The 12,939-nt window shown below is 33.5% G+C and overlaps 2 protein-coding genes across 3 annotated transcripts; both read right to left on the bottom strand.

Moving 5' to 3' along the window:
• Positions 1-989: 989 nt before the first annotated feature.
• Positions 990-4,166, bottom strand: LOC132131086 (uncharacterized). Of its 2 annotated transcripts, XM_059543025.1 has the most exons (5): positions 3,973-4,166; positions 3,304-3,427; positions 2,034-2,354; positions 1,411-1,499; positions 990-1,190 (listed from the first exon to the last, which is right to left on the bottom strand). In XM_059543025.1, exons 2-5 carry the CDS (start codon positions 3,383-3,385, stop codon positions 1,032-1,034), a joined length of 651 nt encoding a protein of 216 aa, XP_059399008.1. In that variant the 5' UTR covers positions 3,386-3,427; positions 3,973-4,166; the 3' UTR covers positions 990-1,031. The 2 variants fall into 2 exon arrangements, with proteins under 2 accessions (XP_059399008.1, XP_059399000.1); XM_059543017.1 differs by having other exon boundaries at positions 3,304-4,166.
• Positions 4,167-4,502: 336 nt separating this feature from the next.
• LOC132139805 (palmitoyltransferase ZDHHC23-A) lies at positions 4,503-9,677 on the bottom strand. The gene is made up of 4 exons (XM_059548417.1): positions 9,490-9,677; positions 7,829-8,479; positions 6,147-6,314; positions 4,503-6,045 (listed from the first exon to the last, which is right to left on the bottom strand). Exons 1-4 carry the CDS (start codon positions 9,609-9,611, stop codon positions 5,772-5,774), a joined length of 1,215 nt encoding a protein of 404 aa, XP_059404400.1. The 5' UTR covers positions 9,612-9,677; the 3' UTR covers positions 4,503-5,771.
• Positions 9,678-12,939: the final 3,262 nt, after the last annotated feature.

Genomic DNA, 12,939 nt, shown 5'->3' on the forward strand with positions numbered 1-12,939 from the left:
AGTGAAAACATTAGGCCACTGAGAAAATTCCCTTAACTAAGCGTTTTGAAACACCATCAGCAGCTTGTGTTTTGTATGACTCTTAATATACTTAATATAGTAGGTCTTTCAGTTGCAGAGAGAGAACACATAACTTTTCATGTTTGTACCATTTTATTTTTAATAGGTATTTCAACATATAGGCCTACTGAATATTATATACATAAAAACATCTCCATGCATCAAAAACTTGAATTTCAAGAATTTTAAAGTGGCAATTAATGCAATAAAATTTGTTGAATAAGTTGAAAACGTCTGATAAGTTATTAAATAACATTGTTGTTAAATAATACTTGTGCGAGTACTATTTCACAGAAATCCACAGAGACATTCATATGCACCGCAGCCTTGTAAAGAATCGTTTAATCTTGTACACTGCCACCATCTGAACAGCGACTTGGTAGGATGAATAAGATAATTTTTTATTACACTTCTGACTTAGGCAATTTACAGTGATCATTACTTGAAACACTTCAGGCAACAAAGGAGACTTTAATCATAATTGCAACTCAACTAATGATGTAAGCATCGACTTGCTTTTGATCTGACTGAGGCCAGATCAACGACTAAAACTCAAACTAAAACTCAAACTAAAAAACTAAAACTCAACTGCCAATAAACATCTTCTGATCATCCTAATAATATTTTCATATTCTCATATTATATTCTCATATTTTTAAATTATTATGATGGGAAAACAAAAACATAAATAATAAAACAAAAAACAAACAAAAAGGGACATAATGTTTACTGGGACTGACAGAAAATAAAATATTACACAATAAAAATTAATATAAGAATGTTTATTTTAAAAGCTAGCAAGAAATGTTAATGTGTGCATATACCAGTCCACATGGGATTATTTTCCCCATGGGGTTTTTCTGATTTCTTTTTTGCTATTAAAAGCAGTCAAAAAAAAATTATATATATATAATAACAGTGATCTGCATCTTTAAATCTACTAATATCCATTATAAACATACTTTGTTAGGTTAATTAATATTCAGGTAACAGAAGTCTTCATCCTCCACCTCTTCATTCTGTGAACGTTTGTTCTTGGGTCGCTTCTGATTTTTCGGCCGCACAGAGGACTGACCGCCAGAAACGCCTCCAGGTTGCAATGCATTGGCTGCTGAGTTACTTTTCCTCTTCTAAACATCAAATGAAACATGAAACCTGATGTTACTAAAACCCATTTGCAGAATACATTTGAAGAGTTTTTTTTTAAGAAGTGTTGCACACGCATTGGTCCTTATTCATGAAACATAAGCAGAATACATTTCTGTGTAATCATTCACAAAACCACTCAGTCTTATGTTGCTGTGTTGAATTCAGTGGATTCTATTTTGTTCTTTAGAATGGGATTATTACCTTATAGCAAACCACTCCAGCGATGATTCCACATAATACTATTAAACCTATGCTGCAAGCCACAGAGATTATCATGATGGGCATGTCACCTGAGAGAAGATAAACACAATGTTTCATTTTTTTTCGGTTTCTTATTATTGCAAAAATGCAGGGCTATGCATAAACAAGCATTACTACAACAAAGTAAAAAAAAAACTTATAAGATTATGCAAAAGCAAATCTTCAAACATAAATTAACAGATCACACTCTGTTATCCGTCTCTTTTTTGAAGAAGTTTGTCAGAACTTTAGGACGCATTTGATTCAGATGTATGTTATATGTATTATGTTTTTAAACAAATAAAGAGTTTGTTATTGTTGAGTAGTTTTCATTGAATACTTTCCAGTAGTGGTTAACTATTTAACAGAAAAGTGCTGTAACACTCTTTTGTGTCGAGTCCCTTATACTTGATTCTAAAACTTAAATGATAATCATGACTAAGGTAAACAGCCATAAAATGGTTATATTTCTGTATAAATAAAAAATGCCATATGTGATAACAAAAACGGGTTTAGTTTTAGCTAACCGACAATATACCTGGTGTTATGTTAAGGAAGATGTCTTATAAAATAAATATTTTTACCATTTTCTGTTGTTTTCACCAGTGTAATTTGTCCTTGAAGGCTCCCATGCGGGAAAGTGGTGAGTTCATAACAGTAAGTCATAAAGTCACTCTCTTGCAATTTGTCCAGTATGAATCTGTGATTTGATTTCACAGAAAGACGACCGGCATAGTTGCTGTCAAATATTGTAAGTCCATGGTCAGGGCTGAACACAAAAACCTTCTGATTCGGACACTTGTTCCATACAGCTAGGGTTACTGCCATGCCACTTGTAACCTTTAAGTTAAAAGACGCACTTCCACCCAACAGAGCTCTAATCACATCTTCATCTGTCAAGGCCCCTGTGAAAAACAAACACAGAAAGAAGTGCAAAAAAATAAAAGAAGAACCATTTAATTGTCCAAACAACAGTTTTCATAATTTATCATATATTTTCTTTCTTAAGTGTGATTAGTTTATCAGTTTTTAAACAGTACATAACAATAGCACACCTAATGAATCAATGTTCTTTATTTTAGCGGCTTTTGAACCTGTATTTGCTCTGTAAACTCATTTTCTCTCTTTTTTTCAGTTAAATTGAACAGAGGTTTTTAAAGTAAATTTTAGTTATATTCATCACAAGACTAATTCACTACAATTTAAAGGTTTTTACAGTACCATTTAAAGAGAGCGGTAAGATTTTTTTATTTTTTTATTTTTTTATTTTTAAAGAAATCAAAACTTTTATTCAGCAAGGATGCATACAATTGATTAAAAGTGACTGCAAAAGTCTTTAAAAGTCTTCTCCTTGTTATGAAATATTTAATAAATGTGAATTTTTTTCTATCCATCAAATAATCCTGAAAAAAATGCATCATGGTTTCCACAAACATATTAAGCAGCACAATTGTTTTCAACATTGATGATGATGATGATGATGATGATGATAATAATAATAAAAGTTTCTTGAGCACCAAATCAGCATATTAGAATGATTTTTGAAGGATCATGTGAAGAAATGGCTGCTGAATATTCGGCTTTGCCATCACAGGAATAAATTACATTTTGACAAATATTAAAAAAGAAAATAATAATATAATTTAATATATAGTAATATAGTGTTTTTACTGTATTTTTTGAGCAACCTTGGTGAGCACAAGACATTCCTTTCAAAAAACACATCACCAAAATCTTATAGACCTCAATTTTCTAACTGTAGCATAGACTGTATAAAACAAAACAACAACAACAAAAATTATAGCTAATCTCTCTCTGTGTGTCTCACAGTCACATACACTCACACACACATACCTGTTATAAGGGTTATTAAGACTATTGACAGACGGGTCCAGTGCTGTTCAAGCAAGACAGAGATGGGTTGTCCAATCCTCATGGTGTCTTGTGCTACAAGGACGTGCAATGATGATACATTTCTCTGCATAGACACACAGTAACCACAAAGACAGCTCGATGGCTCTATATCACATAAGGTTGGGGGCAGGGTAAATCACATCTTTAAAAAAAATGAAAAGGAAAACTTAATGTAAAGAATGATCACATCTAAGACTATATAGTAGAGCAGATGTGATTGTCGTACTTTCTTACCATTTTTTAATTAGTGATAGATTTTAAACCTTTGATACTTTTTGTACCCAAAAATTTGTTTAAATAAAAAGAAATTACGTTTTGCATTGCTCATACCATATCAATCTTTTTGAAAGATTTTGGTGTTGTAGTTTCACTTTATTTTTCATATTGTAGGAGGAAGCGTTTTTTTCTGTTTTGCTCTCCGTCTACATTGTGGTTGCACAGAGGCGAGAGGACCACCATTGCTCTAAAAACACTTCCTGTCTCTTTCATCTGCAACGGTCACACACGGCCCTTCCACAGTAATCAACACAACCAATGACTCTTACTAAACTCTTACACAAAACAATCGGTCTGTGCAAGAAACTGAACAGTATTTATATCATTTTTTACCCCTGATTCACGCAATGTCCAAACTGTTAGAACTTTCCTAATTGTTTCTCCTAAGAAACAAAGTCACCTACATCTTGGATGCCCTGGGGGTAAGCAGATAAACATAACATTTTTATTTTGGGGTAAAAAAATCCCTTTAACAAGACATTTAGGTGTCTATCCAAACACCTTCATCAGTTGTAAAAAGAGGAAACAGGAGAAACAAAACATGCATGGTGCAGCTTAGACGTGCAAACTCTTCTATGTATAAATCCTCACACTCCTCACTACACTTAACAGAATATACAATTTTACTTTGATTTTTGGGAATCCGGTCCTTAGGATGGAATAAATGTTGTCTCAAAGTAGTCATTTTGAAATACACAGGAATCTTGGAGAAAACCTTCTGATATTCTCAGATACTCCAGCCACATAAGTGATAACAGCATGTTTTCTTTCTTTCTTTCTTTCTTTTTTTTTTTTTTTTTAGAAATTATGTCTCCTTTGTTCATCCCCCTTTTTCGTTATGTATGAGTTTTGATAAATTTGGGTAACCACATTTCTTTAATGCTTGCTTTATGTGATTATTCTCTCGTTCTCTGGCCTCTAGAAACGTGGTTTTACTCTCTGCCCGATGTTGCAAGGTGCAAATCACACCCAGTTTTTGTTCTAATGGGTGGAGTGTGTGTTACACATTTCATATGTCATATGACCTTTATAGGTCTGTTGATCATGTGACTTTTGTGGATATATTTGCCAAAGTTACTTCCTGTTTTTACAACTGATGAAGATCTTTGGATAGACACCAAAACATCTTGTTAAGCTTTTTATAGTTCAGTGGTTTTAATAACAATGTACATTTTTGGAACAGAACTGTAAAGTATACTTCAGTGAACACCTGTAATTACAGGAGAGTGTACAACATCATTTGTCTTGAGAGGGTACACTACAAAGGTAGCAGCATATTTACAATTACAAGGATTTATACATTTGGTGAAAAATGTATATATTTTGTTTTTGTTTTATTAGCATTTGGCAGGCTGATACAACTTCTCAAGTAATCTTTTCAGATGTAAAGGGATAGTTCACCCTAAAAATGAAAATTCTAGAAAAAAAAGAACTGTACACTGTCTCTTCCTATTCAACGTCCCTGTCCTAACTGATAGTTATGAAATATTAAGAGACCTTTGAAACAACATGTTTCATGTTCAAAAAAACAATTCAGGTGAACTATCCCTTTAAAATATTTAGTACAATCCTAAATGTATCTAATAATCACTAATACATTTCTTAATTGCAGTAATGCAGAAATATTTCAGGGTGACACATTTATGTTCTCAGTTCTATCATCAGATCAAGTTTTCTTAATATTTCACACACTTGTCATTAAAAACACACACACTTGATTGCAACTCAGATTACAAAGTTGCACACTTATGTCTGATCACGTAAGCATGTTTCATTCATACAGATCGGTTATTTATGCCATAAAGTTGCAGAGTTTTGTTATATTTCATGAAAACATGGTTGTGTTCACATATTACATTGAACCCAATTCAATATGTCCATACAGATGATCACTGGAATAAAAATATTAAAAATACCTTTGCTCACCAATTTAAATCGACTGCCTTGAAGTTCCTGCTTAGCTTCTGGCCAGTTCCATACTGTCCATAATTAACAAAACAACCATTCTACCAGATGAAAACAAGGTGAATGTGTCAACCGACTCTTTAGACCTAACCAGACGCTTAGTTGTTTAAGATCTTGTATAATTATAGTTTAAATTCCACCCAGGATCATGTCTATAGTCCCTTGAGTCATACCATGACTGTGAAGGTGAAAGGGGAACCGTTCTCATCCGTGTTCATTGTGAGAAACTGAATCCAGTTCTGGAGGAAGCCTCGCGAATACATGCCAGTGTCCACAACCAGGCCACAGAAGCGCCGTCTGCCAGTTTTGTTGCGCAAAGCAATCTGAGCTTCGCGTTCTGTTATGTTGTAACTGACATTGATGATCTGAAGGATGAACAGGTGGAGCAGACCGCCTGTTATGATAAAGCTGTACCACACACACGTAAAGCACAGCGCTGTGCTACACACACAAACACACACAAAAGTGTTACATTAGGATGAAAACAGTGTGCATGTACATATTTTCAATTAAATGCATATATACAGTAATGGATGGAGTACCTGTACTGGTTATAGACTCCAGGGCAGTATAACATGGCTGTGAATAGACTCTGTTGTGGACATACACTCCGTAACACCAAACTGATCCCGTAGAACGATGTCACCAGGAAAAGAAAGAGCGTCAAAATGAACTGCCTGTGATTGGCCTGACCTACACAGCTGTTTATCCTGTCATGAAAAATCACATACATATAAAGACAAATAATAAGCAACACGCTTACAGACATTTTCATTCAAACAATTTAAAACAATACACTTAGTACACTATTTTCTCTCTTGTCAATGTAGCTTTAATGAGAATTATGTGGCTCATGGCATGTTCATATTCATGTTTGTGACTGTGTGTGTGTGTGTTGAAGTATCATGGAGACAGATTGGCCTGGTGAGAGCTCCCTTTACTGTGCTGAAAGCTGTGTTCCTGTGGCCTTTGCACATGTCTCACCAGCCTGTCTGCTCCAGTGACGTCTTTTGGGAATCAGCTTGAACATATGTGTGTGTCTGATGGGGTAGGGAACACATGCATACAAGTGTGAAAAGATCAGAACATGAATCATATCACTGGCATGAGCACTAATTTAAACAATTAATTTGGGAATTGTTCAACTATTTATGTAGTAAGAATTTGCAATAAGCCAGATATCTTAGAAGGAAAGGCACAAATAACAACATTAAAATGAATATTTGAAATAATATTCGGTTGACTGATTATCCAGCAAACACAAGCGTTAAGTGATATTTTTGATGAACATCTAAAATGACAATGCAATGGTTATTCTGTGAAGCTGAGGTGACTAAAATTTAAACTTTATGAATGAAAGCAGATGGCCACATTGCTCTCTCTCCTTTTATTGTACATAAATCATAAATCATGAAATCATATAGAACTTTTTTTAGATTTTGAATATTTATTTAATATAAATGTTTTCAAATAATTATTGAATAATAAATAATTTAATATGACAATCATTTATATTTATATTTGTAAATACAATTATTTTTAAAATATATAATAAAATATTATATAAATATTTTATATTATAATATACATTATATATATTATATTAAATATTATATATATATTTAAATTATTAATTTATTTCAGAAAGGATGCATTGAATTGATCACAAATAAGGACTTTTATAATATTGCAAACAATTTATATTTCTAACAAATGCTGTTCTTTTGAACTTTTAAATAATGTAGAAATATTAAGCACAGCAACTGTTTCCAACATTGATAATAATTAGAAATATTTCATGAGCACCATATCAGCATATTTGAATGATTTCCTATGAATCTGGTGACTCTGAACACTGGAATAGTATATATATATATATATTTTTTTTTTATTATTGTAATAATCTCTTAGCCTGGCCAGCCAGACTTACATCAAATGTACTCTAAGCTGCGAAATACATTTTGCTGCCGCTAGGGTGCGTCTATATTTCTAGGCTAATAATCTCTCACAATACTGCTCTTTTACTGTATTTTAAAATAAATGCAGCCTTGGTGAGAATAAGAGACTTTTTCTAAAAAACTTTGAAAAATCTTACTGGCACCATATTTTTGAATGGCAGTGTGAATACAGATTGTTTTGTCATTTAGAGAATATTCAGTTCACTTCACACTAGGAATGAAGTGCTCATACTCAATTTTTAAAGAAGAAGGTATGAGAAACCCACCAAACACAGTGGTGGTCCATTCGAAGGACACATGCCCCACAGATCCTGCAGTGGCCTGCCCTTGGTGGGCGCACCTGTCGGCACACAGGGCATAACTTCTTCTTTCCTTCCTTTTCCCCATTTGATTGGCTGATTCCTTTGCAGGGGTCGGAGTCTCCAGGTATGTTTGTGCTCTGATTGGTTGTACAGATACTGTTATTTCCCTGAGCTAATGACTGGGATTTGACAAAGCCTGGTCCTTGTTTAGTGCGCACAAGGGAGATAAGGGTCAACATCATGCCTGTCGTCACAATAACCAGCTGCAGATTATTCACATCTCCTCTGGGAAGGATCTCAGTGAGGAAAAGGTAGTACATGTAGGCAAGGGAGAAAAGTGCCAAGCTAAGGAAAAATAATGTGCGTCTTTTCTTTCTGTGAGTCACATAGTAATACCAAAGCACCAGTCCTGGTAGGACAGTTAGGACTACAACTCCCAACATACAGTTAATTGCTGCTACTCGCAACAGGCCAGGAATTAATACCATGGGAGGTAAGACAGAGATTTCCAATCGAAGGGGTCCTATGGCACAACATGGCAAACCCAAACGATCAGCCATGCAAGAGATGAAACGAGAGAAGATGTCTGGCTTGTCTTGCTCTCCTCTGATTAACCTATTTAGAAAAAGTGACAAATTCACTATTCGGCATTTACACACTATTATGTTATCAGTTTTATGTATGGAAATGACAAGTTGCAAACGATCACATTGTGTGTCCCTTGTGAAAAAGAAGTACACTAAAGAATATTTTTAAAAAGAGCACTTTTTACAGAGTTACTACAGTTTAAAAGAATATACTTAACTGCTGACTGAATGTTTGTTTTAAGATACGTACATGTTCATTGCAATCAAATCAAAATTAATTATATTCAAGTTTTTTTATTAAATGAAATAAGACAAACTTCATGGTGCTTTTATTAAGTGAGACTTAAGTATATCTTTATATTTAATTTTATAATTAAAAATACGGTTAAAGTGAAATATGGTTCAAATGTTCTTATGAATATACTGAGAAATAGCCTTTGCTATTGAAAGTTGTCATGTCTTTAAACATATATATATATATATATATATATATATATATAAAACATGAGTAATGAAGTTGCAATTTAGTAATATATTACTTTAAATTTAGTATCGAGTAAAACATTACAGTTAAATTATAATCAAGTACTTTGCATGTGCCTTAGTATGTCAGTCAGCACATTAAAATACTGTGTACAGTACTTTACAGAACAACGAAAGGATTATTAAAACATGATTTTAATTTGACATTATTACAAAGCACACTGTTTAAAATGCTTTACACTTACAGTAGGTGGCTGTTTATTTCATTAATATTATATTATCTGCAAGTACAGTTTTTTTCAAATATACACATTTAGGATTTGAAGTACACTACAAGGGCACATTCATTACAATTAAGAGCATTTCTTTTTCACAAGGGGTTACAGCGATTAATAAAAAACAGTGTGGACCAACAGGAATGTGCAAATGGACAAACTTATTTAATTAAACAACAATTTGTAAAGTGTACAAGTGTAAAGTGTCAAAAGTGTATATCAACAAATGTAACGTAAAACCATCTCTGCATGTCATGATCTTAACTGGTTGACCTCTGACCTTTCACAGGCATCATCAAGTTCTTCACAGTCACAGCAGCAGTACTCTCTTTGCTGGTCGATGTCTCCACAGCAGCACAGAGGGTCATCTGGTTCCGGGGGCTTAAAACGTTCTCGTTTCATCTCTTTATGTCAGAGACAACCTGCTTCCACTGTGAAACAAGCTTTCTTTGAGAGCAGGTTAGATCACATTTAATTCAGCTTGCAAAGAGGCTGTTGGTAGTTTTTGCAGTTAGTTGACAGAACAGAAGACTGCAGATTTCTTGTTCGGCTTCCTTACTCGTCATCTGCTCTTTACATCAGAAGCTTCATGTAAAAATCATGCGTTCCACGGTCTGAGAAAAAAACAAAACAAACAAACATAAAAATTAAGCAAATTATTTTTTCCTTATAATATCACTTGACAAAAATGTAATTGTTATTGAACAATTCATTCACAAATGAGCATTTAACAGATTTAGGAAGTGTACAAATCAAAAACTTCTTTACCACAGCCGTCCTGGTTCTTTTGTGTAATTTTAGAGAACAACAGACGCTCAATTCTTTCTTACATTTAACAGTGAACTTCACCAGATGGATTGATTCTTTTATTTTTATTTTCAATGAATTTAGCTCTTTTTTAGATTGCTTTGTCATCATCATCATCATGGTAATAAATATGTATAATAAAAGGTTAAATTAGTTAATGTTAGGGTTAGGGTTAACAATGAACAGTATCAAAAATTAAAAATCAAATCACTTTTATTGTCACATCACCACAGCACATATGCCTTAGTGAGTGAAATTCTTAGGAGCGTGCTCCAGACAGTGCAGAAACTATTTACATATAAACATTCACATTTCAACAGATGACAATGTGCAATATACACATACATATACCCAGTACACACAATGTACTAATAGACATAATTACAATACATTTATTTATTAATCTTTGTTAATGTTAGTTAATAAAAATACAGTTGTTAATAGTTAGTTCATGTTAATTCACAGTGCTTTAACTAATGATAACAAGCACAATTTTTTTTTTATATATAAAAATATATATTTTTTTAAATATTGAAATTAACATTAATAAATATTGTATTGTTCATGCTTAGTTCATGTTAACTAAAGTAGGTAACTAATGTTAACTAATGAACCTTATTGTAAAATGTTACCAATATTATAAATACAAAAATATTAAACTGGTTGTGAATAATATTTACGGTCAGTTTTACACTAAACACACAAACTAGTTTTAAGTCACAGAGGAACAGCACTGATATCTAGCCTAACGCATGTTTTTCTCACTTGAGATCTGGCACAGACATTCAGGAGGACAAACATTAACATTAGGACTTGTCTAGAAAAAATGTACATGTAGTGTATCAGAGCAGAAAATATTAATATCTGAATCCGCTCTTTGTATCTTGAATTAAGGCCATCTCACGTCTCATGTGGATCCCATAATTGGGCCATCAAAAAACTTTTCCCCGAGAGGCTGTTCTCTATTACAGTTGTCGGATAGAGAAAATAACTGAGTGGCATGTGTTTGACATGTTCTAAATTACATTTGTTCCCTGGAGTAAACAAAAGATTTGCCCTTGAGTGTGCTGTGATTTAAAATTAACCCTACATAGGGTGATACTAAAATTTATGAAGACCACTTATAATATTTATCAACAATAATTTTATTTTGAAACCTTCTAAAACCAATAAAAGCATTCTTAACCTCAATCTGTTACCTATGGTTTAACAGCCTCAAAACAGGTGGAAGTGCATCCCACACGAAGTTCTTCAGTTTATAGGATACATCAAATTGTAGCCTATAAAATTGAGTCTTAATTAGTTCCTCATCTTCTGTGATGCACTTATAGTATTTTTTAGCCTATGATGTCAAGATGCCATACACAGAAATCCAGCGGAAGTTTTCCAGTTAATCCGATTTTTTCCCTGTCAAATGATTACTTTCCATAAAAGAACGCAGATGGAAGTCCAGACTCGTTTCATTTAAAAACGAAAGCAAAAAAAAAAAAAAAAAAATTTCTCCAAATTGCTCCTTAAAATACCTCCAATAAACAGAAAGGCGCGTCTTTGTAAGGTTATTATGAGGTGCAGCTCGTGAAGATCCTCAGGACTGTCCGGAAGGCAGTGATAGATAACTCTGCGCGCTCACGCTCCTCTCTCTCAAGCGTTCTGAGAGGGCAGGCGCGTGAGAGGGATCTGTTTACACGCGTTGTTACCGATTAGGGTTGGGTGGTGCCATTGAAAAAGGAAGATGGCAGGTGTTACCGTGACAGCGACAACGTGAAGCACCGTGGAGAAATAGTAGCGCGCATACCGTGCATAACCGGCGGGCCAGATACAGGGTCACAGAGGGTCAAATTTTAACTCTTTTATTGTGTTTATGTCAATTTTAAGCCTTTTATTGTAAAGAATACGCTGTAAATATATTGTTGTGTATAGTATGCTATATAACCAATCAAAAAGGAATAAAATTTCAGCTTTATGACAATTATTATTATTTTTTAAAGTTTACCATCTGTGTGTGAAGCACGTCATGACCTTTCACCTCTGACCATTCAGCTTTAAATATTTTATTGTTTTTATTGTTACTTTTAATTGTATTTATTATCTAAATGTATTATTATTATTATTTACATATTTCTCATTATTATTTATATTAATAGATTTTTTATTTGTTACTTTTTAATTAATTTCTTCTAAGGCAGGTTGTTATGGGTTTGATGGGGAGAAACTGAAACTGTAAAAAGTATTGTCTCTCTACAATTAATTGCATTTGTTCTTAAAATAATTATTATTATTATTATTATATAATATCTAATGTTTCTAATATATAAACCTTCACATATGCCCTGCAATGGGGATAAAGGGGACAAAATTACGTAAATATATTATTATAAAATTAATAAATAAACATATTAGCATTTTTATCTGTTACAATATAGTCAAGTGGAATTGTGTTTCATTTAAAGTTTGAGATTAAGAACAAAAAAAATTATGTTTTGTTAAATAACATAAAGCAAGCAATATGAATGGGCATGACGTCTCTACTAACTTTCTAGAAACCTCTGCATTTCATTTTAGCTTTCCTTAAGCAGAATCCTAGATGCCTGTAGACCAGGTGTGCTACTGCTCATCCTGCAGGATTCTTGTCAGCCATTAAATGTTTCCTTCCAGTGTTCAGCAGGTGCTACATGATGGAGGTGAATTTATAGTGGCAGAGGGTACACCAAACACCTGGAGACCCAAGTCCAATTCAGAAACAAAATACTAGATTACTGCCAAGTCTTGGCTGACGTTGCATAAATGCCATCAGATCACTTACGGTGCTCCCTTCACCCCAAACTTGGTTGTATGTGTTCTCAGCAGCTGACGTCTTTGGATTCTTGGAAGTCAGGGTCAAACTATGGTCACAGCAGAGATGATATGTGATCTCCTCATGCGA

The sequence above is a fragment of the Carassius carassius genome, chromosome 4 (genome assembly GCF_963082965.1).
Source record: "Carassius carassius chromosome 4, fCarCar2.1, whole genome shotgun sequence".
NCBI lineage: Eukaryota > Metazoa > Chordata > Actinopteri > Cypriniformes > Cyprinidae > Carassius > Carassius carassius.